This window comes from Nilaparvata lugens, chromosome 5 (assembly GCF_014356525.2).
Source record: "Nilaparvata lugens isolate BPH chromosome 5, ASM1435652v1, whole genome shotgun sequence".
NCBI lineage: Eukaryota > Metazoa > Arthropoda > Insecta > Hemiptera > Delphacidae > Nilaparvata > Nilaparvata lugens.
Window position 1 is genome coordinate 66,502,119 of NC_052508.1, and position 27,398 is coordinate 66,529,516.

Below are 27,398 nucleotides of genomic sequence, written 5' to 3' on the forward strand. Positions count from 1 at the left end.
GCTGTAGCTCAGTTAGCTTTGTTCTCTAGTCTGATGCTGTTCTCTGTTGTCTTTCAGAATTCAGAACACAAAAGCTTAATTATTTAAAAAATACATAAAAGTCTTATTATTCAAAATTAGGACAAACACAATTTTGTAAAGCATTTTTATAGCTTTTTTATATTTTTTAAAAAATAAGTTACATAAAAGTCTTATTATTCAAAATTAGGACAAACACAATTTTGTAAAGCATCTTATAAGCATTTTTAATAATCATTATCAAATAATGATTTGCTTATAGAAGTTTACTGCTTAGCTAATGGATATTTTCTATTGAGTATCGAGCTGTAAGTTATTTTATCTACATTGATTCTATTAATGTAATTGTTTACTCCACCCATTATCCAAAAAAGATTATTTTCTTTTTACCCATGTTTTATCCATTCCTCTTATAAAGTTATTTGTGGTCACATTTTTTGGGTTGACCTCAGTTGACAGATCGAATTACATAATAGGCTTGTAAATGATGACGATTTGGACAAGTTATGTTTATTTTCTTTTTATTATCTTGTTATGCTAATGCCAATGTACGACAACTTCTTGTTCGAAGAAAACTTCTTTGTTATTAGCCTAAAACTCCTTGCATGCCATCTAATTTGAAAAATTCTACTCATTATAGAAAAAGTTTCTATTCATATAAGACTATGCTTTAAAAAGTGTATTGATAAGGTAATGCTTGACGTTTATGTATAAGGTAACAATTTATATACTCTCAACTGCATGGCTTTAGTAATAGCTTCAATATTTATTAAATATATTGCTTTTTATGTTTGAAGCAGTCATCATTGAATAGTCATATTAATGTTTTGAATGCAAGTTCACGTTTTCAATATTCAAACTTTTGTCATACCAGAATCAAATCAAAAGTGTTTCATTTTTAAGTATCAAAAGCCTGTAGTAACTTTTTCTATAGATTTCAGGATGTAGGGCAATACAACTGCAAGGATTTTGCAGCTAGTCCTCTGTATAATAATCTACCTTTCCACTTGCAGGATAGTCCGTATACTTTTGTATTCAAAGAATTTTGGTCAGGTGCAATTTTTAGCATACTGGAGTTTGCTTGCCTGCTTTCTCAACTTGACCAACTTTTTATTATATTTTATTAGTATGGAATAAATGTTATGGTATCGTCTGCAAATAGTATGCATATTTTTAAAGTCCCTTTGGACAATATATTCAAGGACAATATATTTTCAAACGAGAAAAATTGGTGGCTCTAGTATTGAACCCTGGGGTTCACTCTTAACCTGACCTAGTAGTTTTGATGACGGAGTGCTTAATATCTCTGAATATTAGAATTTTGTATTGTTCAAAAATTTACATCTAGTTTCAGATACAATTTTGGTTCTACTAGCTTAATGTGTAAGTTTAGCATTTGTACGTTTTGACACAAAATTAAATGATTTATTTATTTTGATCAGATATATTATTCAATGCAATAAAAATATTCCTGACATGAGCTTTCCTCCATAATTATTGTATTTAAATAAAAAAATGAATTTATTAGGCTAACTCAAGAATTTGGTTCAAACATAGAGTATTGTCAATAAAAATAAAAAATAATAATTACATATTGTTAGGCATAGAAACAATATCAATAAATTAATATTATTTACAGTTTTAGTCTAGTTATTGTTTACTTAATTTCAGTTCAGTCTTACAGTTTTGGAAACATCACATTTTAATTAAATCTCTAGTCAAGATCAACAGTTGGGTGTTACAAAACAAAGTCAACAGCTAAAATAATATCTTAAACAAACAGATACTGACAGAAAACAAAACACAGCAAACAAGAAACACAGCAAACACATTCAGAAACATCAATATCACAGTTCAAATCAAGAATCACAGTCATGTCAAACTCAGTTTCATTCAAGAACTCAGCAATAGAGTTGAAAGGTTTCTTCTCAAACCACCTTTGAAGTCTACACTTATATTCATTGAAAAAAGCTATTCTTACATGGAGAGGGAAACTATTGTATAATTTTGTTCCACCAACAAGCCAGTGGTCTTGTCTCTTTTTCAGCAAACAAGAAACACAGCAAACACATTCAGAAACATCAAAATCACAGTTCAAATCAAGAATCACAGTCATGTCAAACTCAGTTTCATTCAAGAACTCAACAATAGAGTTGAAAGGTTTCTTCTCAAACCACCTTTGAAGTCTACACTTATATTCATTGAAAGGAGCTATTCTTACATGGAGAGGTAAACTATTGTATAATTTTATTCCACCAACAAGCCAGTGGTCTTGTCTCTTTTTCAGTCTACACCGAGGGACATTAATTTATGTGTGTATTGTACACTAGTTTTGTTTACTATCTTAAATGAATTAATAGTTATTTGTGCAACTAGTGCGCAAAGTGACAGTTTGCTGCACCGAAAGAAACGTTTACGCCCGAGCCGTAGGCGAGGGCGGAATGGTTTCTTGAGTGCAGCAGAGGAACTTTGCGCACGTATTTCACATTAAGTTTTTCCTACAGTTACCATTGAATATGAAAAGTGGGTAATTATGGGTAAAATTGCCTGAAATGCATCAAATGTTTTTCTGTGTAATTTTATTATTGATAAAAACCTTAATTTATTGTCAAATTGAATAAATATGTTGTCCTTGGTTATAATATCTAATTAATAATTAGCACGTTGTGCTTCGTTGCACCTCTGCTCACTATAGCAGCCCAGTCACTGTTACCAACTTCATTTTGATTTTGCTGCACTGGTGCTCCATATAACCTACTAAGTATTTTGCGTTGCCATGTTGCAAATCTGGAGTGCAGAAAAATTTTTCCCGCACTAGAGCGGAAAAGTGATTCTTTGCGTTCTGTAATCAGTGCAGCAATGGCCACTTTTCAACGTAACTGTAGGAAAAATTATTTTTCATCCTGATTTTTCCAGGTTACTTCAACCATAGACAGTAAAATGGATACTTCAATCAACTCAAGACCTCTTCTTCAGTCAAGTGAAACTGATAGTGATTTTGAAGTAGAGTCACAAAAAGATTTGGCGGTTGACGGTGGGAATGATGTGCTGGTAGTGCCGAAGGACTCCAGAACTTTGAAGCATAGAGAGCCGATTGACAGGTCAGTCCCATTCTTTCTCACATCACTGAACTTTTTTCATATTTATAGCACCTAGTTGAAGACTAATAAGCTACGACTAATAAAGACGTCTACTCGCTTCGGCTTCTGAAAGCTGACTGACATCACAGAACTGACTATTCACAATCAAAAAATTATGGACGTTTTGTCATGTTTATTTCTCAGTTGAAGCTTATTAAGCATATTCAACATGAGACTTTTGTATCCAATGTGAATAAATTTTATATTTTATGCTTTACGTCTATATAGAGCATCCCTCATGGGCTCCGCCACTGAAGGCTTACAATAATAAGATTATACATCAATTGCAGAAAATAATTATTTACAAAATTATATATATGTTTTCCAATTTCTCTTTCCATCTCGAACTGCTTGTTAATGATCTTTTTTTTCAATACTAAGGGCCGGTTTCCAAACTCGGGAAAAGTTCTAGACTTTGAACAGCTAGAGTCAGAAAATTGACTTTCCGAAACGGGGCTTAGTCGCAGTTTTTATGATAATCTTCATTTTCTGTTTTCTATAAGTAGAAACGGTTTTCCTTGACGAGATGAAACATTTCTGAATAATTCAAAATAGCTGGAACTTTACACTACCTATTTTCTCTTTATTTTTTTTTTGTTCAATTTTCTAATTTTACGAAATTAAATTTAAAAATCTTTAGTTGTTTTACTGCGACTACGTCCCGTTTTGGAAATCCAATTTTCTGACTCCAGCTGTTCAGAACTTGGCTAAATCCCGAGCTCGGAAACCGGCCCTTAAATTACGACATAGCCGTCTGATTATAATAATTAAAAGCAACACCAATGTTAATCAGGTTCTGACTTTATAAAGTGAACCTCACTATAGATTCATAACAAGTCTCGAATAAACGATCATTTGTTGGAGAGTATAAGCATTAATAGTTGTAGGATTGTGCTAGAAAAGAGCATAAAATGATGTAACTGTTGATATGATGGTAAATGGAACTAAATGAGTGGCTATTGTTATTTCAATAAATTTTTTATGACTTTACGACTTGGTTATTCTAGTAATAACCTTATTAATCTATTGATATTTCGTATTAAAGGAAGAGCTATGTATCACAACAGAGAAACGGATATAAATAATAACTTTATGTTTATTTTTTTATTGTAACATGAAAATGACGTAAAACGATCTAAAACTACTTTTTCCATCTAATCTATAACCTTATTATCGGATCAAATAAATACTATTACAGTAAAATACTATTGTATCAATAAATTGTTGCAAAGTTTTGTCCATCTCTTTCTAATTAATGAATGGAGCTGTTCATTAAACCGATCTACAGAGCTCTTACATGATGTATTTCAAGGAGCAGTATCTTATGTACAAATATTTCAATTAATCTACCAGAATTGTTTGCTTCTAGATTAATTTCTCTATGGTTCTGCTGTTGAATCATTAAAGTTTTTTCTGATTTCATCATCGAATAATTCATTCAATATGTAACCATTTACTTGTTCACTCGTTATCATATCAGTGTTCTAAACTGGAATGAATATAACATAAAAAAGTTGAATTCCTCAATATTTTCCTGTCTGACAAAAATTACACAAAACAAAAAATCAAAGACCTGAATCTGGTCTATTTAAATAATTTAGTTGTCAAAGATGACCTCGTTTTAGAACATCACTTGCTTCTATTTAATAATTATTATTGAACGAAAATCCAAATTAAATGCTGTAAATCACCCAGTTGCAATAATTGCAGTAGCAGAAGTCTTCGAGCTGATTTACAGCATTTAATTGGATTTTCGTTCAATAATAACTATTAATTCATTAGCATTTGAATAATCTAATCTCAGTAATTTCCATCTGCTTGTATTTATGTAGAATATATTTAACTTCACGAATTAAGTTCTCGTGTTTTTGTCGGGAGAACAAAGTTCTCTTGTAATTGATAGTAATCCGTAAAATTATAAATGAAAGATCCCAATAAGTTTGGATTAATATCCAATGAATATGATCAACTCACCTTGTCATATCTTTTTTATCAATAATACTGTGAATTAGTTATAATGTAGTTTTAATGTTTTGTCGATTTTTTCAGGTTCAATGCATCTTATTTTGTGTTTTATCTATTAGGGACGACAGCTCTCCTACCATGGTTCTTCTTTATCACTGCAGAAGAGGTAATTAAATATTTTTCTACAATTTTTATAAGGGTTTACATACTTACAAGTTATTTAAAAAGTTGTATTGTGAAAGTGAACGAAGTTAACCACAAAGTTTAATTGATTTTTCTTCAATTCCCTTGAAAATATTCCAAGTTACTATTGTACAATAGTTATTTAAATTTTGAATTCAATGCTTCTAAAGATCATATTTGGAATTGCGTGCCGCGGAAATTAAGACCAAATATTGTTCTACACAAGTAATATTCTATAGGTATTAATTATTCTGTACTAGTAATCTTCTTAAAACCACTTGACAGAACGGCATGAAACTTTGGGGATATGTTGTGTGAATATTGGGGATGGTTTCTGACTAGAAATTTCAATAGGGGGGCTAATAATAATTATTTATTAATCCATTTTACAGACCTATGTTTTCGAAATTTTCGGCCTAGCGGCTACCTATAATTTAGCACCTAAAGTTACCAGCTGTATAATAAACACGTCACCTTGTGATAAATTGTGTACTGGCATTAAAACGGTAGTTTGGAGTTGAAGTTAGTGTAGTTGGTTGGTACCAGCTGTAGATAATCGTTCCTTAGAAGACCTATACAAATAATTATCACTCTCCTATCATTGAGAAACTGAAAAAAATTATTTATCTCATGAAAGAGAGTTGTTCATATTGCATTCATTAATTACTGAAGAATGACAGACTAAATTAATTTTTTTTTGAATTTAGCTTAGCTTATATTCATCCTAAAATGGAAGATGGAAAGAACATGGAATTCTGTGTAATTCATCGTACACCGCATATTTCCTGGACCATCTATTGACAATCAACAAATATGAAAACATTAAATTCATCTTTTCAACACTGGTTCAACCTATCTATTTTGTTCAATTCAACACTTTACTGATAGATATTACTACCAATTGTTTGAGTAGAATATGTTTTCGGAATAATAAATGCTGCATGACTAAGCACATAGGAAGTCCGTATTGAGATCTAAATGAAAATAAGGATTGTCAGATAAATTTCATGATTCACCAAATAAAGTCAAGTGTGACATGAGATACATTTACTTTTTGTCGGTACGAAGTTCGCCGGGTAAGCTAGTATTCTATAATGCTACACTAGTAATATTGTAAACACTAGTAATATTCTGTTCTATGATAATAACATTTTTGCTTTGTTTTTTCAGTACTGGATGTTCAAGTTTCGTGATCTATCTAATAACTCAACAAGCGCTTCGAATAGATCTGAATTGCAGGCATGCTTTACTTCTTACATAAGCATTGCTTCAACAGTGCCAAGCACTATAGCATTACTCATAATACCATTTGTAGGGCACAAGTAAGTACAAGACGATTCCATTGAGATTGATAATTATTTTTAAACGAAAATCCCAAATAAATGCTGTAAATATCCCCGAAGACTTCTTCTACTGCAAATATTGACAGCCGGGTGAACAGCTAGACAATCAAAATCAATCAAATCAAATTTATTTTGTCAAATTGAAAACAATACAATGAAGACTTTGAATCATAAAAATAATAGACAAGCAAGAAATACATAATAAGATTCCAATAACACATAAACTCTTAAATTAAAAATAACTTGTTTTCTATCTGACAAAGCCAGCAAAACCTAGGTTTGTGCGCTGGCATTGGTACATAATAATAGACAGCTAGAAGTCTTCGGGGTTATTTACAGCATTTAATTGAAAAGAAATTGAAAATAACTTGTTTTCTATCTGACAAAGCCAGCAAAACCTAGGTTTGTGCGCTGGCATAGGAACATAATAATAGACAGCTAGAAGTCTTCCGGGTTATTTACAGCATTTAATTGACAAGAAATTAAAAATAACTTGTTTTCTATCTGACAAAGCCAGCAAAACCTAGGTTTGTGAGCTGACATAGGTACATAATAATAGACAGCTAGAAGTCTTCGGGGTTATTCGCTATAAGACATGTTTCCAAATTGCCTATCTGAACAAGATTTGCATACTAGTGTCGTCGTATACAGTCGGAATGTTCTAGAAATAATGATAGCGGCACAGGGAAACGGGAAATTTTAAATTAATTCAATTACCACGAATAAATTTTTTGAACTAGTAGACTACTGATAAAATAGCAATGAATGGTATTTATCACAGCATTAAAAGCGAACGCACACAGCAGCAGACAGAAGTCTGTAGACAGATGGAGGAAACGCCCACCCTGGGTGATTGAATGTTGCAACGCACATAGACTTCCGTCTGCATGAAGATGTGAGCAGACATGAAGGCAGACGGACATCAATATTTTTCAGTAGTCTACTAGTTCAACAAATTTATTCGTGGTAATTAAATTAATTTAGAATTTCCCGTTTCCCTGTGCCGCCCTGTCTGCTCTTATCTTCATGCAAACTGCATAACTGGAGTCGTTAGGACGTAATCTTGAAAAAACGTTTGATTTTTCTCTATCTACTTCTGTATGCGTTTTCCTTTATGTTCATACAAAATTGTCACTTCACTTTACTTTTCAAGATGATAACTGTAGGATGTGTTCTCATTTAACGTTCACAGCCGTTATAAGTGGTGCAGAGAAACTGAAAATTTTGAAATAATGTCATTTCCATGCATAAATTCATGAAACTATTGAATTACCAATGACATAGCATAAATTAATCATGCCATTTATGATTCTACAATGAACACGTCCAGACTCTTTACTTTTTAATATGACATCAGAAAAATGTGCTCCCATTTTACGGTCACAGCGTGTTATGCCTGTTAAGGAAACTCAGGAACATTGTATAGCAAATATTGGGGAAACTCATTGATTTCATTTCAAGTGTTTTCCTGTAGTTCATGTGGAGGCGCGTATACAGACTCGCATTTCAATTTTCATCAGCTGATGCTACACTTATTATATCTGTATGTACCTCACTGTTTCTGTACAAATACAGATATAATCAGCTGATGAAAAGTTGAATGCGCGTGTTCGTGGCGCTCAAGTCTGTACATAGCTTAAGACACGATGCAATCAATCAATTAATCTCTTTATTCAAGACATACAATGTACTGGGTGTCTATAAATGAATATCGGGGTTTTAACGCTTTATAAGATTTATTACATTATACTTACAGTTATTAATGATATGTCAAATGAAAGAGCAACTCAAACAGTTTTATATACAAGCTTACAAGTGTTCTATGTGAGCACCATTTGACACACGGCACACATCAAGTCTATAGCCGAGTTCTTCCCAAACGTTGAGTAGTGTGTCTTCTGTAATTGTTGCAACAGCTGCTTCAATCCTCTTTCGTAATTCAAGGAGGTCAGCTGGTAACGGAGACACATACACACGATCCTTGATGAAACCCCAAAGGTAAAATCGCATGGCGTTAGGTTGGGTGACCGTGGAGGCCACGCATAGCAAGCTCTGTCATTGGGCCCCTTGCGGCCAATCCAGCGGTCGGGTACAGTTACGTTCAACCATCTTTGCTATACCGCATTCTAGCGGATCGCCGCGGAAACATTTCACGCACATGCGCACTGGTGCCAACGAACAAAAACTGTTTGAGTTGCTCTTTCATTTGACATATCATTTATAACTGTAAGTATAATGTAATAAATCTTATAAAGCGTTAAAACCCCGATATTCATTTATAGACACCCGGTATATTGTACATGATTGCGTCATCTCACTAAGCAATACTTCTAACTCTTAAACATAAAACTAGAAAGATAGAAAGAAAAACAACAAAAAAAGAAACAATAACAAACAAAGTAGGTACTGTATTCCTAATTTCACCGGTAAAATTTTTTAAAACTAAGTTTCCAACTCTTTTAGGTACTTTTTCAACTCGATTTGAATCTTGCCCTATCCGTCTCGCTTCTGATGCTACTCGGGAGGCACCTCATAAATTTCATTCCCATATATGCTGGACTTTGATTAAATCTTTCTCTCCTATGTTCCATTATAATGAAATCATTTCTATATCTTGTATGGTTGTTGTGAACATTTTATTGCCTATTGAATGAGTGCTCGTTTTTTTACATGTAAAATTGACATTGTAAATGTGAGTTTCTCAAAAAGTGACCTACATGACTGTTTATTATTATTAATATTCAAAATTATTCTTACTGAGTTTTTTGTAGTTTTAGTATTTTGTTTAAATTAGCTTTATAATGCACCTTGCCTTATAGATATTCCCACAGGTATACATGTCTGAATACTGACAAAAATCTCTGACATCTTAATCTCGATTATGACTATACCACTCCTGCAAACAAATTGTATTATAATTTATCAAATCAGATATAATATTATAAAATTAATATCTCACGTTGTTGTTATCATTCCTTTTCAGGATACCATTAAAAATTCGCATGGTTGTCACATTGAGTTTCATGCTGGTATTTTTTATTTTGACAACTGTTCTAGTGAATATAGACACTGATCATTGTGAGTATTATCATCGTTTCAATAGTATTTGAAAAACAAATTTTAAAAATGCATTCTTTATTATTTATAACATAGGCTACAAAGTGGACGCCAAACAGTCGATCGCGAGCTACCGGTAGCTCGTGGGGTAGTTTTTGGTAGCTCACAGAAATGCTCGTGCGAAAGAATGTCGTCCAGTTTGAATATAAAAACTTTTCCAGTCTAAAGAACATCAATGATGAGAAAAATCCTCCACAGCACCGCAGCAATAACCAAGAATTCGTTACAATTCTTTCAGACTTGAGACAACAGTTTGATCAACGACTTCAAGATTTTAAAAACATATCAAATATGGTACAATTCATCAACTCTCTTTTGTAGAGATCTATGCAAAAGATTTTGCAGCTTGTGATGTTGTAGTGAGTAGGCGAACGCCCTCACCCTCTCTCTCTTGAGAGAGCGTTATTATTGATAACACCGCGTAACGTCGCGTGGGTGGATCTGCCTTCATTTTATTCGCGTAAATCTTTTGGCGACATTCCTCTCGCCGCAACCAGTAGAGTGACACGTCTTTAGTAGATCCACCTCTTCGCTCGCTGGTCATCGGGCCACACCCTGGCTCCCCGTCTCGCACGTCTCGAGGTACCTCAGAAGCACCATGTTTGTCTACAAAGGTAATAATTAAAGACTATTTGCTAGACTTGCTAAACTGTGTCCTCCTTTCGACGGAAATTCTAAACATTATGAATCCTTAACCCTCTGAAGCCTGACCCATTGACGGGGTTATTACAATGTACAACATTACGGTGGAGATCAGGCTTCAGTTGAAATTCAATTTGTGGATTTTCAAAATGATCTGTCTCTCAGATCACTTTCTACAACTGGAAATATTTGGCCTCAAGTCCCCAAAGAATAATATCCAACTATTATTCAAGTTGAATTGAGGTTGATGTTCAGCTCTACCTATTTGTGTGAAGCATCTTTTTCAAGTAGAAATTCATAAAAAATCGATGTAGGAACTGATGAACATTTGGACAACTGCATCAGAATGGCGGCTACAACATACACTCTAAACATCAAGAAAATACTTGATGTCCAAAAAGAGCTCTACTGCTCTCATTGGAATGTACATTTCAACTTTTGTTATACTTTTTGCTATGAGATAAGTAGATTTCAACACTAGAAATGCATCTTTATAGGCAATAAAAGATACTTTCTTCAGTCTAATATTGCTTGGTAGCTCACTAGAAGTTTTATAAATGCTATTATAGCTCACAGGCTCATCAGTTTGGCGACCATTGGGCTACATGGATAAATTGAAAATTATTTGTTACGTATTTGAATATAACTTTATATTCTATAACTAATATTCTTACACTCTTGAGCTTCTATTTTTTTCGAAAAGTGTAAATTGAGCGGTTTGGAGTTACTTTTGCAATCAGATCAGACTTATTCTATCATTATAATAAATTATTTTTGATTCATTGCTTTTGATTTTCCATAGCATTGCAACATTGCCACATCCTTCTCTATTTAAATAGGTATAATGTTAGTACTGATGAACACTTGATTTGCTTTGTTTGGATATATTTTTTCATTATAAGCTTACACTCTTGAGGTTCTCATTTTTATGAAGATTTTTTTCATTTGACATTGAAACTTGATTTTTTGTTTCAGGGCAAAACGAGTTTTTTACATTCACATTGGTATCAGTAGTTCTTCTAAATAGTAAGTACTCCTATTCGTTCATTCTCATATTTTTCTATATATTTTCCAAATATCTATTTATGTCGTTTTCTGAATAGACAGTAATTGCTCTCTTTATCCAGGTGAAATAAAATATTGTTCGAAAATTTATTCGAAGAAGCTAAGCTTGATCGAATAGGATGAGCCAGTTTTTTTTTAATCTACGAGTTCATAACCATATTATGCTCTTTATTAAACTCTCACTGGAAGTGCAAAAATATTTCATTTTGTCCCTCTCAGCTCTTTCTTATTCATGCCGCAGCCACATGTTGGCCCAGCCTGGTAAAGGTTCCATTCCTTACGAAGGCCAGCGCTGGCAAACCACCCATCCACACACTGGCGCTGGTCGACATTGGCCTTCATTGGGCCAACATGTGGATGCGGCATTAGACCTGTTTAAAGTTCACTCTATCAAAAATTGTGATTATAAATATGAATATTGTGGATTTGACAACAGAAAAAGTTTCAAATTTATTATTAAAGCATACCGGTATTGCAGTATATTAAAATAATATTTACTTTATAATGAGTTTGAAATCTTTGGGAACTAACTGATGATATCGGTTTCAACATAAAAATGCAGTCCTGCAAGTTAGATAGAGTAGATTTGATATTAAAACAGTGTGTTTACATTACATTTTTGAAGCATATTGTAGTAATTTTTGAAGTATATAGCTTACCTTGTATTGTGTTTTAAATCTTGGAAAAGTAACTTTTCCTCTTATTTGATTGTGAATAAAGCGTTACTGTTTACATCAATATAACTTATAGTTATTTGATTTTGCTCAAACAAAAGACGGATCGTTTGGTTCAAGCAAAAGACGGATGTAAAGTTGCGTCCACACGCATCCGTCTTATGTCGCTCGTTTTCCTATTTTTGATATTGTTTGATATGGTTCATTGAGTCTGAATTGTATACGGTTGACATATATCCGGTAGATGAGTAATAATTATTTCGTATTTTTCCGCTGATTCAACTGGATAATGCTATATTTAACAACATAATGACAAAAATATTACTGTTAATCGCTAAATGGCTTTGTTTACATGTCATATCTCGAGACACAGTGATTGTAAATGGATTGAAATTTGTAGATAGTATTCTTATCAACAATATAGTACATCTTAATCATATCATGTATCATGATAGTAAATCATAATATCAACATCAAATTCTGAGAGTATCATGAGAATCAAGAAAAAAAAAGGTTAAATAGCGTTATCGATAAAGGGTTAAATCGATAAAAAACTTGCTTATTTTCAAGTAATCGCGAGGCATTTTATTAATTTGAGGGCGCTAAATCCGAATCTGAAATCACAATTTCTCTATCTCCATTTTTACGCGATTTAGGTTTTGGTGGATAGGCGAAAGACGGACGGTTTGATGGAAAAATATTCCCGGCCGATACATTTTAAGTTTGACGACTTGATCTTGAAGACCCATCCGTTTAACCGACCAGACGCAATGACTTACATGCTCCGACTTTTGCTTGAGCAAAAGACTGATGCTAAACTTGAGCGTATGGACCGGGCTTTACTGTTTAGCAGTCGCTAGCTCAATATTTCTATTCTTATTTGATTTTGATAGATATAACGCTCAATATTTCAATTTTTTTCATTTGATTTGTAAATAAAGTGTGTAACACTATTTTGCAGTCGCCAGCTCAATATTCCAGTGCGGTCTGTTTGGCGTTGTTGGCAAGTTCCCGCCGCAATACATCACGGCAACAGTGAGCGGCCAGGCGTTGGGCGGAATGTTGGCAGCACTGGCTGAGATTGGCTCCCTGTGGCTGGGTGCTTCCCCCACCTCCAGTGCATTTGTCTACTTCCTCACCGCCGACGTTTTCATTCTGATCTCATTAGTCTCCTTCCTCTTCCTTTCTAACTCGGTAAGCTGTTCTGAATGTGCAAAAAACTGATTCAATATTTCTAACTCGGTAGGTTATTCTAGCAGCTGGTCGATCGAATAAAAACTAGAATCTAGTCACTAAAGTGAGTACCACATTATAATGACAGTATTCGATTAAAGCCGTGTCCACACTGACCAAAAATGTTCGACAAACATGTTTGTTGAAACAGTTTGGGCAAATTTTATTATGTCTGACAAACAATGTTTGCCCGTGGCCAGTGTGGACGCGTCACCAAACAAAATATTTTCAAGTGGGAAGAACAGGTTTTATGTTTTACAGCTGTCAACTCTCAAAATGTTTGGAAAATCAGTAGTTTTTTGTTTGACAAACAATGATTGTCCAAACTTTTAAAAATGTTTTTCCCTGAGCTCCTCAACAAAAATGTTAGCCGAACATGTATGTCGAACATTTGTTCAGTGTGGACACGGCTTAGAGCAGTGTGTTGCTTTCCTTATCTATCATTCAACAAAGCAGGTAGAGTTATCCTTTTCTAGCTCCGCAACATGTTGTTGTCATGCTCGCTAGATCGTTTTTTTATCAATGTAGAAATGTAATTATTATTAATTAAAATATTCAACTTCAATTATGAAAATTTTCGTTTCCAATCATTTCATGATTAGGTTGTTTTTTCATTGTTGTTAAATAAATGAAAGTTAAAGTTTATCAATAAATAAATTACTTTTTAAAAAACAATTTTATTCATTACAAAACATTACATAGTTTAACATGAGGTCCGTTCGCTATGTGCGCTAGCAAGGAACTGAGCTCTGAATACAATATTGTCTTCCACTATGAGACTATGCTGACTAAACAAGTTAACTGTGATTCTATGCAGTTTTCACTCATATAACTTGTATGAATGAAAAATTGAACATATAATCATTGAAGAGTATATTTTCTTGAAAAATAAAATATAATTGATTATTCTAAACAAGAATGAACAGTTAATATTACATTAGGTATACTGTTATCAACTATACTCTATAGAAGGCAGTGAATCTGCAAATCTATTCCCCTTTTTTTGTCTACTGTCATTATATCGTGGACCTCACTGGAGGATGTAGGCTGTCAATAAAGAAATGGAAATTGGGTGAGAGGGGAAAACCTTCCATGCGCTTTCAGAAATGAGGCAAATAAAAAAATAAATTGAGATTTTGAAAGAAATAAAAAGTAACTTTTGATAGACATTTAGGGCCGGTTTCCGAGCTCGGGACTTGGAAAAGTTCTAGACTTTAAACAGCTGGAGTCAGGAAATTGGATTTCCGAAACGGGACATAGTCGCAGTACACGTTTTAATTAAATTTCGAAAAACTAGAAAATTGAAAACAAAATAAAATTATGAGAAAATAGTGTAACGTTTCAGCTATTTAAACTTATTTATGAATGTTTCATTTCGTCAAGGAAAAACATTTCCAATTATAGAAATGAGAAAATGAAGATTATCATAAAAACTGCGACTACGCCCCGTTTCGGAAAGCCAATTTTCTGACTCCAGCTGTTTAAAGTCTAGAACTTAGCTAAATCCCGAGCTCGGAAACCAGCCCTTAGAGGATGAAGACAATGCAGAGAATCGGCAACAATGTTCTCCTATCTTTCTCCACTGCAATTAACGTAGACCTCATTGTAGACCTGATTATTGATGATGATCCTTTTTACAACCAATAATAACAAATATTTTCCTCCAAGATCGTGCCTTAAGAATATGTTTTCGTTTATTACCATGTTTGCTAATCAAATGCCTTCTTTTTTAGAAATTCTACAATTACTATGTGAATAATACTCCCAGATCATCTGAAGATTATCAGTATGAACAATTGCCGAGATCAATAGAAGATAGTCCTATTGTGCGACATATATCCTATCTAGATATATTGAAAAAGGTATGTATAACACCTTTCCGATTCTGTATTTTATTGATGATTTTGTTGGTAGTAAATCGAATAGGATATCATGCATTTTAATATTCAATAGGAATATATGTAAGCACTATGTAATATTATTTACAATAAAGTTTTTTTTTTCTTTTTTGCAATGAAGCACAGATCGGGAGAAAAAACTAAGAATACCTTGTACTATTTCTCTCCCAAATTTATAGGTAACATTAATAGTCCAAACGAGGTTATGTCTTCTAAATTTCCACAAAATTTTCTGTCCAAAAATATTTATAAAGACCATTCTTTCGAATTTGGATGTTCCAAATACCAAAATAATAATAAATTATAACACTCAGTTATTTTTAAAATAGAGAATATTCACTTATAAGAGAAATTTTTTGAACATGAATCGAAAAACAAACTTACTCCTAAAAGTACAAAATGTTAAAGATGTAATTTTATGATTTATATTACATACGTATCTCACTCAGTCCAATGTAATATACCCAGGTTATTTTGGAAAGTTTTCAATATAAAGTATGTTGTCAATTAATTCAACATGCGAAATTTTCATTATAAAAAAACTAGTTATACTGCTCTCTTTGAGTAAATATAAAAAAAATAAATATGAAACCATAGAGAAAAGATAGCATGAGAAGATATCCCATAGTATAGGGCGTTAATGTTCTAAATTTCAAGCCGATTTTTGTTAACTGAAGCCGATAACTGTCTACTACTGTCTATTAGACGAACTGTCATTCTGGCCGGATGAGAGTGTAAGGACGGCACAGTATGAGAGACTACCAGTGTCACATAGCTTCACGAAAAAAACTACCAGGATTATCGGCTCAAGTTAACATTGAAATTTAGAACATAAACACCCTACACCATGGATATCTACTATCACTTTTTGTGTAGTTGAGAAGTTGATATTGTGGTAATTATTCATATTAAATAAAAATATTAAGAAATTGTCAAAAACCACAGATTTATTGATACTTAGAAAGACCGGTTTCGGTTGTTACACCATTGTCAATTTCTGATAAACTAAAACTGAATACAAGAGCAGCAGAATTTATACTAGTAGGCGAGTCCTGCTATTGGTCAAGGGCATGAATGCCTGCCATTGGCCCAGCTAGACAGTCTCCTCCCACTTAACGGTGTCACAGAATGGCGGCTTAAGCAACAGACTCGCCATTATAACAAAATTTACTTTCAGTACAAAATGAGAACCAAGAAAACAAGTTAAAGATAATAAAACAAAAATGTAAATAGAAAAACTATTGACTAAATGTATGCTTACAATGTTATGATAAAAGTAAATTCGTAGTGTTATATTGGTTGAAATGAATCTGGCCATTTAAACTATATTGGGAATTGTCCTTAATTACTCTTGTTATTTCTAAAGCCTCTAGAATAGTCGAAGATCTGCCTTTGTTTTTAACATGCAGAAACTCGACATTCTCCTCAACTGTGAACTTGTGATTATTTGTTATCAAGTGATCTGCAAAGTTAGATTCCCCATTTTGTTTATTCCAATATCTGATGTGTTCTTTAACTCTACTTTTACCTGTCTGACCCACATAACAAGCATTACAATTACTACATTTAAGTTTGTACACCCCACTTTTATCCCAAAAATCAATTTTTTCTTTACTCCAACTAAATAGACTATTTAAAATCGGTTTGGTCTTGAAATGAAAGCAACATGAAATCCATTCCTCTTCAATTCCCTACCCATCTTATCAGTTACAAGGCCTAAATATGGGATTGTTATCTAAGCCTTTTCCACACAGTTTGAGCCTACAAAGCTAGTCTTTGATTTTTTTTAAATATCCACTATGCTATATTTTTCTATGATGAAACTAAATGAATAAATAATTCAGGAATCTCTCAATTAATTTCTTACTTTCATAACTTACCAAACTTTGATTACTTATTTTTTATCCTCACTTCCTAAGCTTTGTATAGTGAGTTTGTTTATGAATATTTTCCAAGTTTTGTTTCATGTTATTTAAAAAAATATAGACTTATTTCTCGTTTTTCAGATATGGATTTATGGTTTATCGGTATGGCTTTGTTACACAATCACTTTGAGCATATATCCGTCAGTGACTGGACTTGTTAGCTCCACAAGAGGTCATTCAACATGGAGTGGTGAGAATAATATTATTATTATGTGCTTCACTAATTTTGCAATTTAGTAATAGTAAGTTATTGGATGTATGTTATCGGTAAGTTTCTAGTTTTTCATCATTTAAAGAACAAAAAATGTTGCTATAAAATTTCCCGGCACCTGGAAGCTTTTTGTTTATGAACAATTTATTGAGAAATTTGATCGAAATCGCTTCAGTCAAAATTGATATTCTATAACGGTTTAAGGAATATGGATGAGAATGTGTTCTTCCAAGTTAGTATTATTTTCATTTTTTGTATTTTTCTTGCCCAATGAGTGCCTGCCTTTTATTTTGAATCCTCCCAACGGTTTATACTAGTCGTTATGTGAATAGTATATACATAACGCAGTATTCTCATCCACAAGTACCTGATTGAAACTATAGACCTTATGGAAATACAGCAATAGACTGGCTTCTCTACACATCTGTGTAATCACTTGTCAGCTGATTTATGATGAATAATTATATTGTCTGATTTTTTACTCTAATATTGGCGTATGAAGGAGGCTCCTTTTTTCTTTTATATTATCCTTGAAATGCAAAATTTCTGAAAACCTTGTATATACGTCGACGCGCAATTAAAAAAGAAACACACCTGTCAAATTTCATGAAAATCTATTACCGCGTTTCGCCGTAAATGCGCAACATATAAACATTTAAACATAAAGAGAAATGCCAAACCGTCGACTTGAATCTTAGACCTCACTTCGCTTGGTCAATTATCACAAACTTGACAATAAAAACACGCAGTAATGCTAGAATTCTTATTCATAAGAGCCTCGCTCTGTTAATTTTTTCATTGTAGTAGAAATCTGCTGAATTTTATCCTTTACGACTCCGTGTTATGTCATTTTCATAGTAATATATTGGTATAATTCAATTCAATTATTTTCATATTATTCATTTATTTTCCACATGAAATTACAAATTTGTACAGTGTAATTCAGTTACAATAAAATAATGAATATAAAGATAAATTACATTACTATTCTGTTTTAAAATTGTAACAACATCAAATACATTGAAAAGTGGAATCCATCAAGAAGACTACACGTCTGTAAATGGGAGAGAGTTCCTAGAAGCAAGCTAAAAACAAAATGGAAGTAGATAGAGAGTGAAATGGTAATAAGAAAGATAATATATAAATGATAAGTTAACATGTGTGCTAGAATGATGTAGTGCAACCTACAGACTATTGCAATCCTTGTCGTTTTTGTCACCATTTGTGAAGAGTGCATCATCAAGATAAAGTACTCAAATGGAAAGAAAGAGCTAAATACAAACAAGAGGACCCAAGACCGTGACGATGTATTTATTGAATAGATAAATTTATTGTGTAGTTTGAAAATACTGTAATACGCATGTGTGACAATTATTAATGTATAGTTTCATCCTAGAATAAACAAATTATTTATTCTCTGGTTTTATTGTTATAATATGACTTGAACTTGAAAATTTAATTTCTCATTTCAGACATCTATTTTGTTCCTGTGATCTGCTATCTACTATTTAGTGTGAACGATTATATGGGGAGGTTGCTGGCTGGCTATTTACGTTGGGTAAGTCAATTTTTCAAACTGCATTGTTTCATAAATTGGAGGAAACAAATTAAATTAATTGGAGTGAAGAAAACAATAATAAATGAAATATCTTACTTACGAATCATATGGTTATCTAGTGAGGTCCACTTTATAATGGCAGTGTCCGATTAGCAATGGTATTGCTGTCCTTGTCTATCATTCAACAAAGCGGATAGCGCTATCTCTTTCTCGCTTTGCTCTGTTGCCAGATCATCTTTCAACGATATAGAATAAATATTTAACAAAATATTTAATCTTAATCATGAAAATTCATTATGAAATTATTGACAAATAATTTTCTTGCTTAATAAAATATAATTGATTATTTTAAACGAGAATGAACAGTTAATATTACATAAATAAATCTGTATCAGCTACTGTGTATAGAAGGCATTGACAAGACAGAAGATCGGCAACGTTGATCTCCTATCTTTCTCCAGTGCCATTATAACGTGGACTTCACTATAGTTTTGAAACATTCTCATTATTTTGCTTCCAGTCAATGAAATCTTAACTTTAGTGCCTTATTAGGTATTAAAAAAAAAATAATTATTGACTCTGCCTTTAATACTGCACGAAAAATGAAACAATAAATAATCATCATATTTATATTTCATAATAATGAAACATCATATAATTGTTAGCTGCTCTGTATGGGCAAATTTAATTCGTATTTTGAAAATAAAAACGATTATTTGGTCAAAAATGTATATTAAAATAAACAGAGGCATCATGTCTTGGTTTTAAGGCACAACTGTTTTGGACTAAATTGGTACCTATAATATACAATTGTTGAAAATGGATTTTAAAAATCCGAAAGCGCTCCACAGAGAGTACTAGTTTTAATAACTAATTTTCAAAAATTAGACTGTAGTGTCGTAGATAATAGTTCAAAAACTGATTATCACTTGCAGTTCGTCATGGATAGTGAAATAGATGAGTATAATAAATACAGTTGATTATTGAGATTGTATTCTAATGGACAGACGGCATTCTTAGCTTGGTCATGTAATTAAACACAACGAATTCATGTTAAGAATACTGGAAGGTATAATAATTGGACAAAGGGCTCGTGGAAGACCCCGGCTACAATATCTGAAGCAATTTACAAAAGATCTAGGGATCTAGAGCTACATCCAACTGGAAAGTTTTAAAAATAATAAATAAATAAAAATAAAATACAGCTCTGGACAGAAAACGATGGATAGCTGCCTATCAATCGAATGATGTAGTTAAAGGATAAAGTTTGAGATTGTAAAGATATAGGGCCGGTTTACGAGCTCGGGATTCGAAAGTTCTAGACTTTAAACAGCTGGAATCAGAAAATTGGCTTTCCGAAACGGGGCATAGTCGCAGCTTTTATGATAATCTTTATTTTCCCATTCCTGTTATTGGAAACTTTTTACCTTGACGAAATGAAACATTACTAAATAATCCAAAATAGCTAAAACTTTACACTATTTTCTTTTGTGTTCAATTTTCTGGTTAATCGAAATTTAATTTAAAATCCACGTTTACGTAGACTGCCACTACGCCCCGTTTCTTCAAGCCAATTTTTTGACTCCAGCTGTTTAAAGTCTAGAACTTAGCTAAATCCCGAGCTCGGAAACCGGCCTATAAAGATACGGCAGTGACAAATTTGGCGCCTTAGATTCAACTATAGTGGTTTCATAAGAAATTCATTCTAAGAACATTCTTTTATTGACATTTTCATAACATAATGATATATTCATTATTATAATCAATGGGCAATATTATCTTTTATTCAAAAGAGAATAAATCTTATTTATTTATCAATTTTACTAAATGACCTATCATTAATTTTTTTGAAGCCTATTCAAACGTAGCACCTGCATTTCCCGTTGGACGATAACGATAAATTAATGTATGATCTGGGCGCAATTTTTGACAGTTTCATTCTTCAAATTTCCTTCTGCTATTTTGTTCTTCGTTCAATATTTGCAGTAGCAGAGGTCCCTAGTTCTATTTATATAGCTTTCATTAAAATATTTTCACTTATATGGGCTACTTTTGTTTAAATTAATAAAAACAATATAAAAACTTGTAGTACCCTTTATTAAAATCTTTAAAATATTTTAACGACTAGTTACGACTATAGGTCATTGGCCTACTACAAGTTTTTATATTGTTTCTATTAATTAAGCATTCATTAATTATTACAATAACAATATGTAGTCTTCCTTCAAGAGGTCTTCCTGTAGGGATAGCTTCAAATTGATTGAAATTATGACACTTCCGGCTGTGTTTGTGTATCAATGTCACAATCATTCGAGGTAAATTATAACTCCTATGTTGTTTAGCAGGGTATGTGTCACAACTATAACACAAGAGGTAGGAATAAACTAGTCTTGAAGTTTTACCACTATGCAAATACTCATAAAACTTTCTATTACATTTCTCTGAAACTTTTCAATGCCTTGCCTGAGAATATAAAAAAATACCATTAAAAATATTCACGAATAGAGTAAAACGATTTCTGTTGAATCCAATTTATGAAATAGAAGAGTTCTATGACGTAGCTGACAATATGCTTGATTAGCAACTATTCTTATGAGTGAACAAGTCATATAATTACGTTTTATGAGTGAGTTATACTTGAGTTATGGAAATAAGTTTATTTTTATGTTTATAATTTATTGTAATGACTTCTTGCTTGTAATTATGATTCAATCTATCATTGGCATTTGTAATGCAATTGATGTTCTCAATTAGCTGCTGCGAAAAATATTTCGGCTTTGACTTATTTTTGAAATATTTATTATACAGTGATAAAAGATTGTTTGTGTTCTAGCCCAACAACAAACCGTGGCTGGTATTTTTCTTGAGCACACTGCGTTTTGTGTTCATACCTTTCTTCATGCTGTGCAATGCTCAACCGAGACACCATCTAAGAGTCATGGTTCACAGTGACTACATTTTCATCGCCATGACTGTTATCTTTGGACTCACCAATGGTTATTTCACAAATATCACCATGCTCTCAGTGCCCAAGTATGTAGCAATTCCACTATTTCCTGAAATCTCAAATTGTAAACGCGATTCTATTTTATTGACCGAGCGAAGTGAGGTCTAAGATTCAAGTCAACGGTTTGGCATTTCTCTTAATGTTTGAATGTTTATATGTTGCGCATTTACGGCGAAACGCGGTAATAGATTTTCATGAAATTTGACAGATTCCTTTTTTAATTGCGCGTCGACGTATATACAAGGTTTTTGGAAATTTTGCATTTCAAGGATAATATAAAAGGAAAAAGGAGCCTCCTTCATACGAAAATATTAGAGTAAAAATCAGACTATAGAATTATTCATCATAAATCAGCTGACAAATGATTACACAGATGTGTGGAGAAGCCAGTCTATTGCTGTATTTCCATAAGGTCTATAGTTTCAATCAGGTACTTGTGGATGAGAATACTGCGTGAGGTCTACTGTTCACAGAACTACTAGTTATAAATATTGAAGTTTCTCAGTTTATATTGAGAGTTTGACATCTTGTGAGACCGGACTCCCACATTATCTTGTGAATTTAATTTTTCATTTATTCAATTCATCACATTTTGTACAAATACTTGACATGAGGAAAGGCACATCAGGATCATGCCCAAAACTGTCTCATTTACAATTTATATTATACTGTTTATTATCATCTTGTACATGTATTATTATCGTGTACAGTTGTAACATACATTCAAATCTTCAGGAACACTGACGAACTTTTACTAAATCGTAGCAAAACTTGAGTCTTGTGCTTCTATTTTCGTACAGTCCCATCATTTCTCTTTCTACAAAGATGGTTTCTATCAAATTATACGATTCTATTATTATTATCGTGTACAGTTGTAACGTATATTTTGATAATGTACTTATTGTATAAATGAATATTCTCTCAGATCTTCAAGTACACTGACGCACATTTACTAAATCATAGGCAATACTTGAGTCTTGTGCCATTGTTTTCGTACGGTCACATTCAATCTCGTTTGGCCAAGATAGTTTTGCACACTTGTTGCACAAATATAGTTATCGAAATTCTCATCGAACTAATAGAAGTATAGACAAAGCTATGGAGGGATTTCTGAAGATGAAGATGGCTGAAATGAGAAGCTACTCATCATACAGTTTCGCCTCCCAAAAACATTTTTGTGCAAATTTGAATGAGCTGGGAGACGAATGATTTCTCTATAGTGTTTGTAGCAGTGGAATATGTTATTTTATAAAAATAATTTTGTTTTATATTCCTGAGACGTATTTTCAAAGTCTGTTAACTTTGTTATTCGACGATCAAAGCCCCATTTTACAGACAAAGGCCCGATTGCACTACAGCCGGTTAAGTTTTAACCGTGATTAATTTCACTTTCAGAGAAAGTGTTTTTGAAAAGACGTCTTCTCTGATTGGTTCTCGTAGAATTGATCACGGTTAAAACTTAACCGGCTGTTGTGCAACCAGCGGCACTTGGGCCCAGTTTCTAGGACATTTAATCTATCTTTCATGAAATATACGGACAATTATTATATATGGACAATTAAATCTATAGGTTGAATTTTATCTGAGTTGAATTTTGCGATAAGCTCTAATGAGTAAAATCTTTCTCAATGTCTTGTGCTGATTATTATTAAACGAAAATCCAAATTAAATGCTGTAATAATAATTAATTCATTAGCATTTGAATAATTGCAATATCTCAGTAATTTCCATCTGTAGTCTTGTGCTGACTGGTCTGTCTCAATCTATTACTAATAACAAACAAACAAGGTTTCTATACTAACTTCACTATTTGCCAATATTGTTGTACTAATTTTTCTGACTGTTTATAATCTTAATTTGTCTTTGACGATTGTTACAACACATAGTGTTTTATGACAATGAAGGACTATTGATTTAGATATTGTCTGACATTAGGCCTATTGTTTTGGTGTTATTTGTCGATTGAGGATGCAAAACATGCATAAACAAATAAAAGCTGAGTCAACAATTCAAATATCAACTGTACTTCATAGGGTGAAAACAAATGTTCCAATGTTTAATTTCTGTAGAAATGTTACAGTTCTGCTCCAATTTTATAGATTAAAATAAACTTGTTTACCTTTTTAGATATCGTTGCTTATTATTAAAGCCTACAAATTCATAACTTCCATACTTCAATTACAGTATCTCCCATTTATAGTTTGCAGTTTAGCGGAGAGTTCTTACAATATCTATAAAAGAAGTTTGTTAAAAAAACTTTCTAAAGAATGATTTTGAGATTTGTTCCCATAAAATTGAAAATTATTTCTACCTAAAATCGCGTATCTACATAGAGAGAACTCCCTGAGTATTTTATTAATTGATAATATCGGGGCACCGAGCTCCGCTCTGGAGTACAAAAGCATATACAATTTATTACTAAAGAAGAAATTATAATATATATTATAGTTCATACAGAAAGGTTCTATCTAATCACAGTTGATTTAGATTAATTCCCAGAGGAATGCAAAAATTTCTCTCAGAAAAGCATGTTAAATTTTAATCCTGATTAATTTCATGTGAACCAAATCAGAGAAGACCATTTCAAAAAGATAGCTTATCTGATTGGTTCTTCTGGAATTAATCAGGATTAAAATTTAACCGGCTTTTGTGCAACCGGCACTAAGTACCTGATTGAATGATTACAAAAGTTCAAAAAGTTCAACAGCTGAGTCATAATTTTGTCTCAGTCCCACACTCATGCACTCGCTCACTCACTTCCATCATCAACAGACGACGAAATTGTCAGCTGTTTTTCCAAGAATGAATAAATCCTTTTAATGTCCTTCACCGAGTTTTCCCAGGGATGAGACTTAGTGCAATAGATTTTTTATATCATAAACCTACTTTGTTCCAAATTTCGTGAGAATCGTTAGAGCCGTTTTCGTGATCCGGTCACATACAGATATATAAACATCAAAACAGAAATTGCTTGTTTAATAGTATAGGATTAGTTGTTACTTTAGTATCTTTAAGTTTGTAGATATTTTTTGTGTAGTTGAGAAGTTGTATTGTGGTAATTATTCATGTTAAATAAAAATACTACTTGTAATTATAAATATGATATTTTTTCACAGGATTGTCCATGTTCATGAAATAGAAGTTGCATCGTCAATGATGGCTACCTTCCTTGGAGTGGGCTTGGCATTTGGATCCACCCTGGGGTTGATTTTCATCGAACTTCTCTGAATAACACTTTCCTGAATAAGAAAACCATCGTTTCAACAGCTATATTGCCATGACTAAGTACCGTTCAAAGTATCATTCTATCTTAGCTATCAATATTAGAAAACAAAAGTTGCAGTTATATTTTATTTTGGTATTTAAATTGTGATATTTTATGTACTGTTTAACTAGGATATAGTTTTGTTTGACTAGACTTGAGAAGATGAAAATTATATTTGTAGACTCTCTGTGATTTAGAGTGATAATCTTAACAAAGAAAGATATGTTTGCCATAAACTTCAATCTAAAAGTTTTCATGTTTAATATACTTTTAAAAATTTAAATCCTAACATAAGTTATAAGAGAAATAATTTCTTCAATAAAAATATAGTTTCTAAAATATAGAACCGCCAAATCATTTGCTTTAATCTTTCCTTTAATATGATCTAACAAACTTTTTCTTTAAATTATTTCATTTCTCCCCTAAAATAAGTTTTCCTTTAAAAAAAAATAATTCAATACGATAAAGAATACGCATCCGAAAGGTTTGCCATTTTCATCTTCTGAAATTTTTAGAAGTTATGAACAAGGAATTATTTGCATTTTATTTTACCTAGACTTCATCAAATTATTGATCAGAATAATATTTTTCATCTCCTTACTTACAATCTTAATCTATTAAACTAATAATTAATACTTATTTAATCTAAACTATTATTTAAACTAATTTTGTACATTTTTCACATTCCATCTTATTGCGCTCAACATAAATATTTTGTAATGTTAATTATTTGTCTATCACATCTACCTTGTATCTTCATATTTTCCTCTTGTGATTACAATAATTTAGGTAGCATTTTCTCATATGTTTGAAAAGAGATTTTTTCTCGATTAAGCATTTTGCTAATCCTTTATTTCTGGGGATAATTAATTTAAATTGAAAAAAATGTCAGCCAATAACAACAGTATTATTGTAAGAGTCGTTTGCTCAAAACTTGAAGGAAAATGCTTGTAACTCAATTTTTGACTCTCCATTCTCTTACTATTATACTCTTTCATTCAGTTTCTGGATTATTTGTATAGTTTTCAGTGAAGATTCTAGATTATTTGTATAGCTTTCGAGATATTAACTCTTGAAAGGCTGTAATATATGTTTTGTTTTTTGAACCGCTTAACTCTCCAACAATTCATCGATAAAATAGAAGCTGACCATGGGATTGTATAATTATTGGATAATTTGAACACTTTTGATATGTCCATCTGCTAACTAGACCAAACAGATTAAAAATTGTTTATCAAAAATGTATTTTAAATACGCGTGTAATGGACTACCTATATGTTTGTTGAAATATTGATATTTTACGTGAGTCAAATATTGTGATATTATTTTTGTGTGTAATATTATATCATATTTTACGTTTTTCTCTTTGTTATAGACTCAGTATGCTTTAATGTTTATCAGTTTGTAATAAGTTAGATTTTATATTTGTTCTAAAATATGTTATTCATTTATCAATTCATCTTCATTAATCAGTTATTCAACTGAGTGATCCGTAGTCTAGTGGATAGAGTGCCTGCGTAGCAGCATAGAGATCCCGGGTTCGAACCCTCTCAATACCAAAAGTTTTTTAACCAGATCACTCCCGTGTTATCGGATGAGCACGTTAAATTGTCGGTCCCGGCTGAAGTATATGACAGTCGTAAGGCCCATTGACGGCTTAAATTTTTTATTTAGGCGGTGGGACCTTCCCGCAAGGGACTCCCCACCAACAAAAGCCATACGAATTTACTTTACTAGTTATTCAACTCTCTAGGAGATGACGATCAATGGTGGTTTATGATCAAAATGTTTGTCAATTTATAAGTAAATTTAATTTCAAGATTTTATGGAAATGGAGGATTATGTTGAATTATAAGGTTTACATTTAGGTCCGGTTCCCGAGCTCGGTATTTAGTCAAGTTCTAGACTCTAGCTGGAGTCAGAAAATTCGCTTTCCGAAACGGGGCGTAGTCACAGTCCACGTTTAAATTGAATTTCGAAAAACTAGAAAATTGAACACAAAATAAAGAGAAAATAGTGTAAAGTTTCAGCTATTTTGAATTATTTAGGAATCACTTTGAACAATTAATTACGACATAGCAGTCAGGTATTTATATAAAATAAAAGCTATTAGCTTCTACTTACATTAGTGTAGCGTTTTCGGACACTAGGCCC

General features: G+C 32.4%; 1 protein-coding gene across 1 annotated transcript; it reads left to right on the forward strand.

Moving 5' to 3' along the window:
- The first annotated feature begins 208 nt into the window (after window positions 1-208).
- On the forward strand, window positions 209-26,810 carry LOC111055169 (equilibrative nucleoside transporter 3). The gene is made up of 12 exons (XM_039429104.1): window positions 209-326; window positions 2,935-3,119; window positions 5,208-5,289; window positions 6,477-6,628; window positions 9,633-9,727; window positions 11,384-11,434; window positions 13,109-13,341; window positions 15,114-15,242; window positions 17,285-17,393; window positions 18,887-18,972; window positions 21,806-22,005; window positions 25,096-26,810. Exons 2-12 carry the CDS (start codon window positions 2,959-2,961, stop codon window positions 25,205-25,207), a joined length of 1,410 nt encoding a protein of 469 aa, XP_039285038.1. The 5' UTR covers window positions 209-326; window positions 2,935-2,958; the 3' UTR covers window positions 25,208-26,810.
- Window positions 26,811-27,398: the final 588 nt, after the last annotated feature.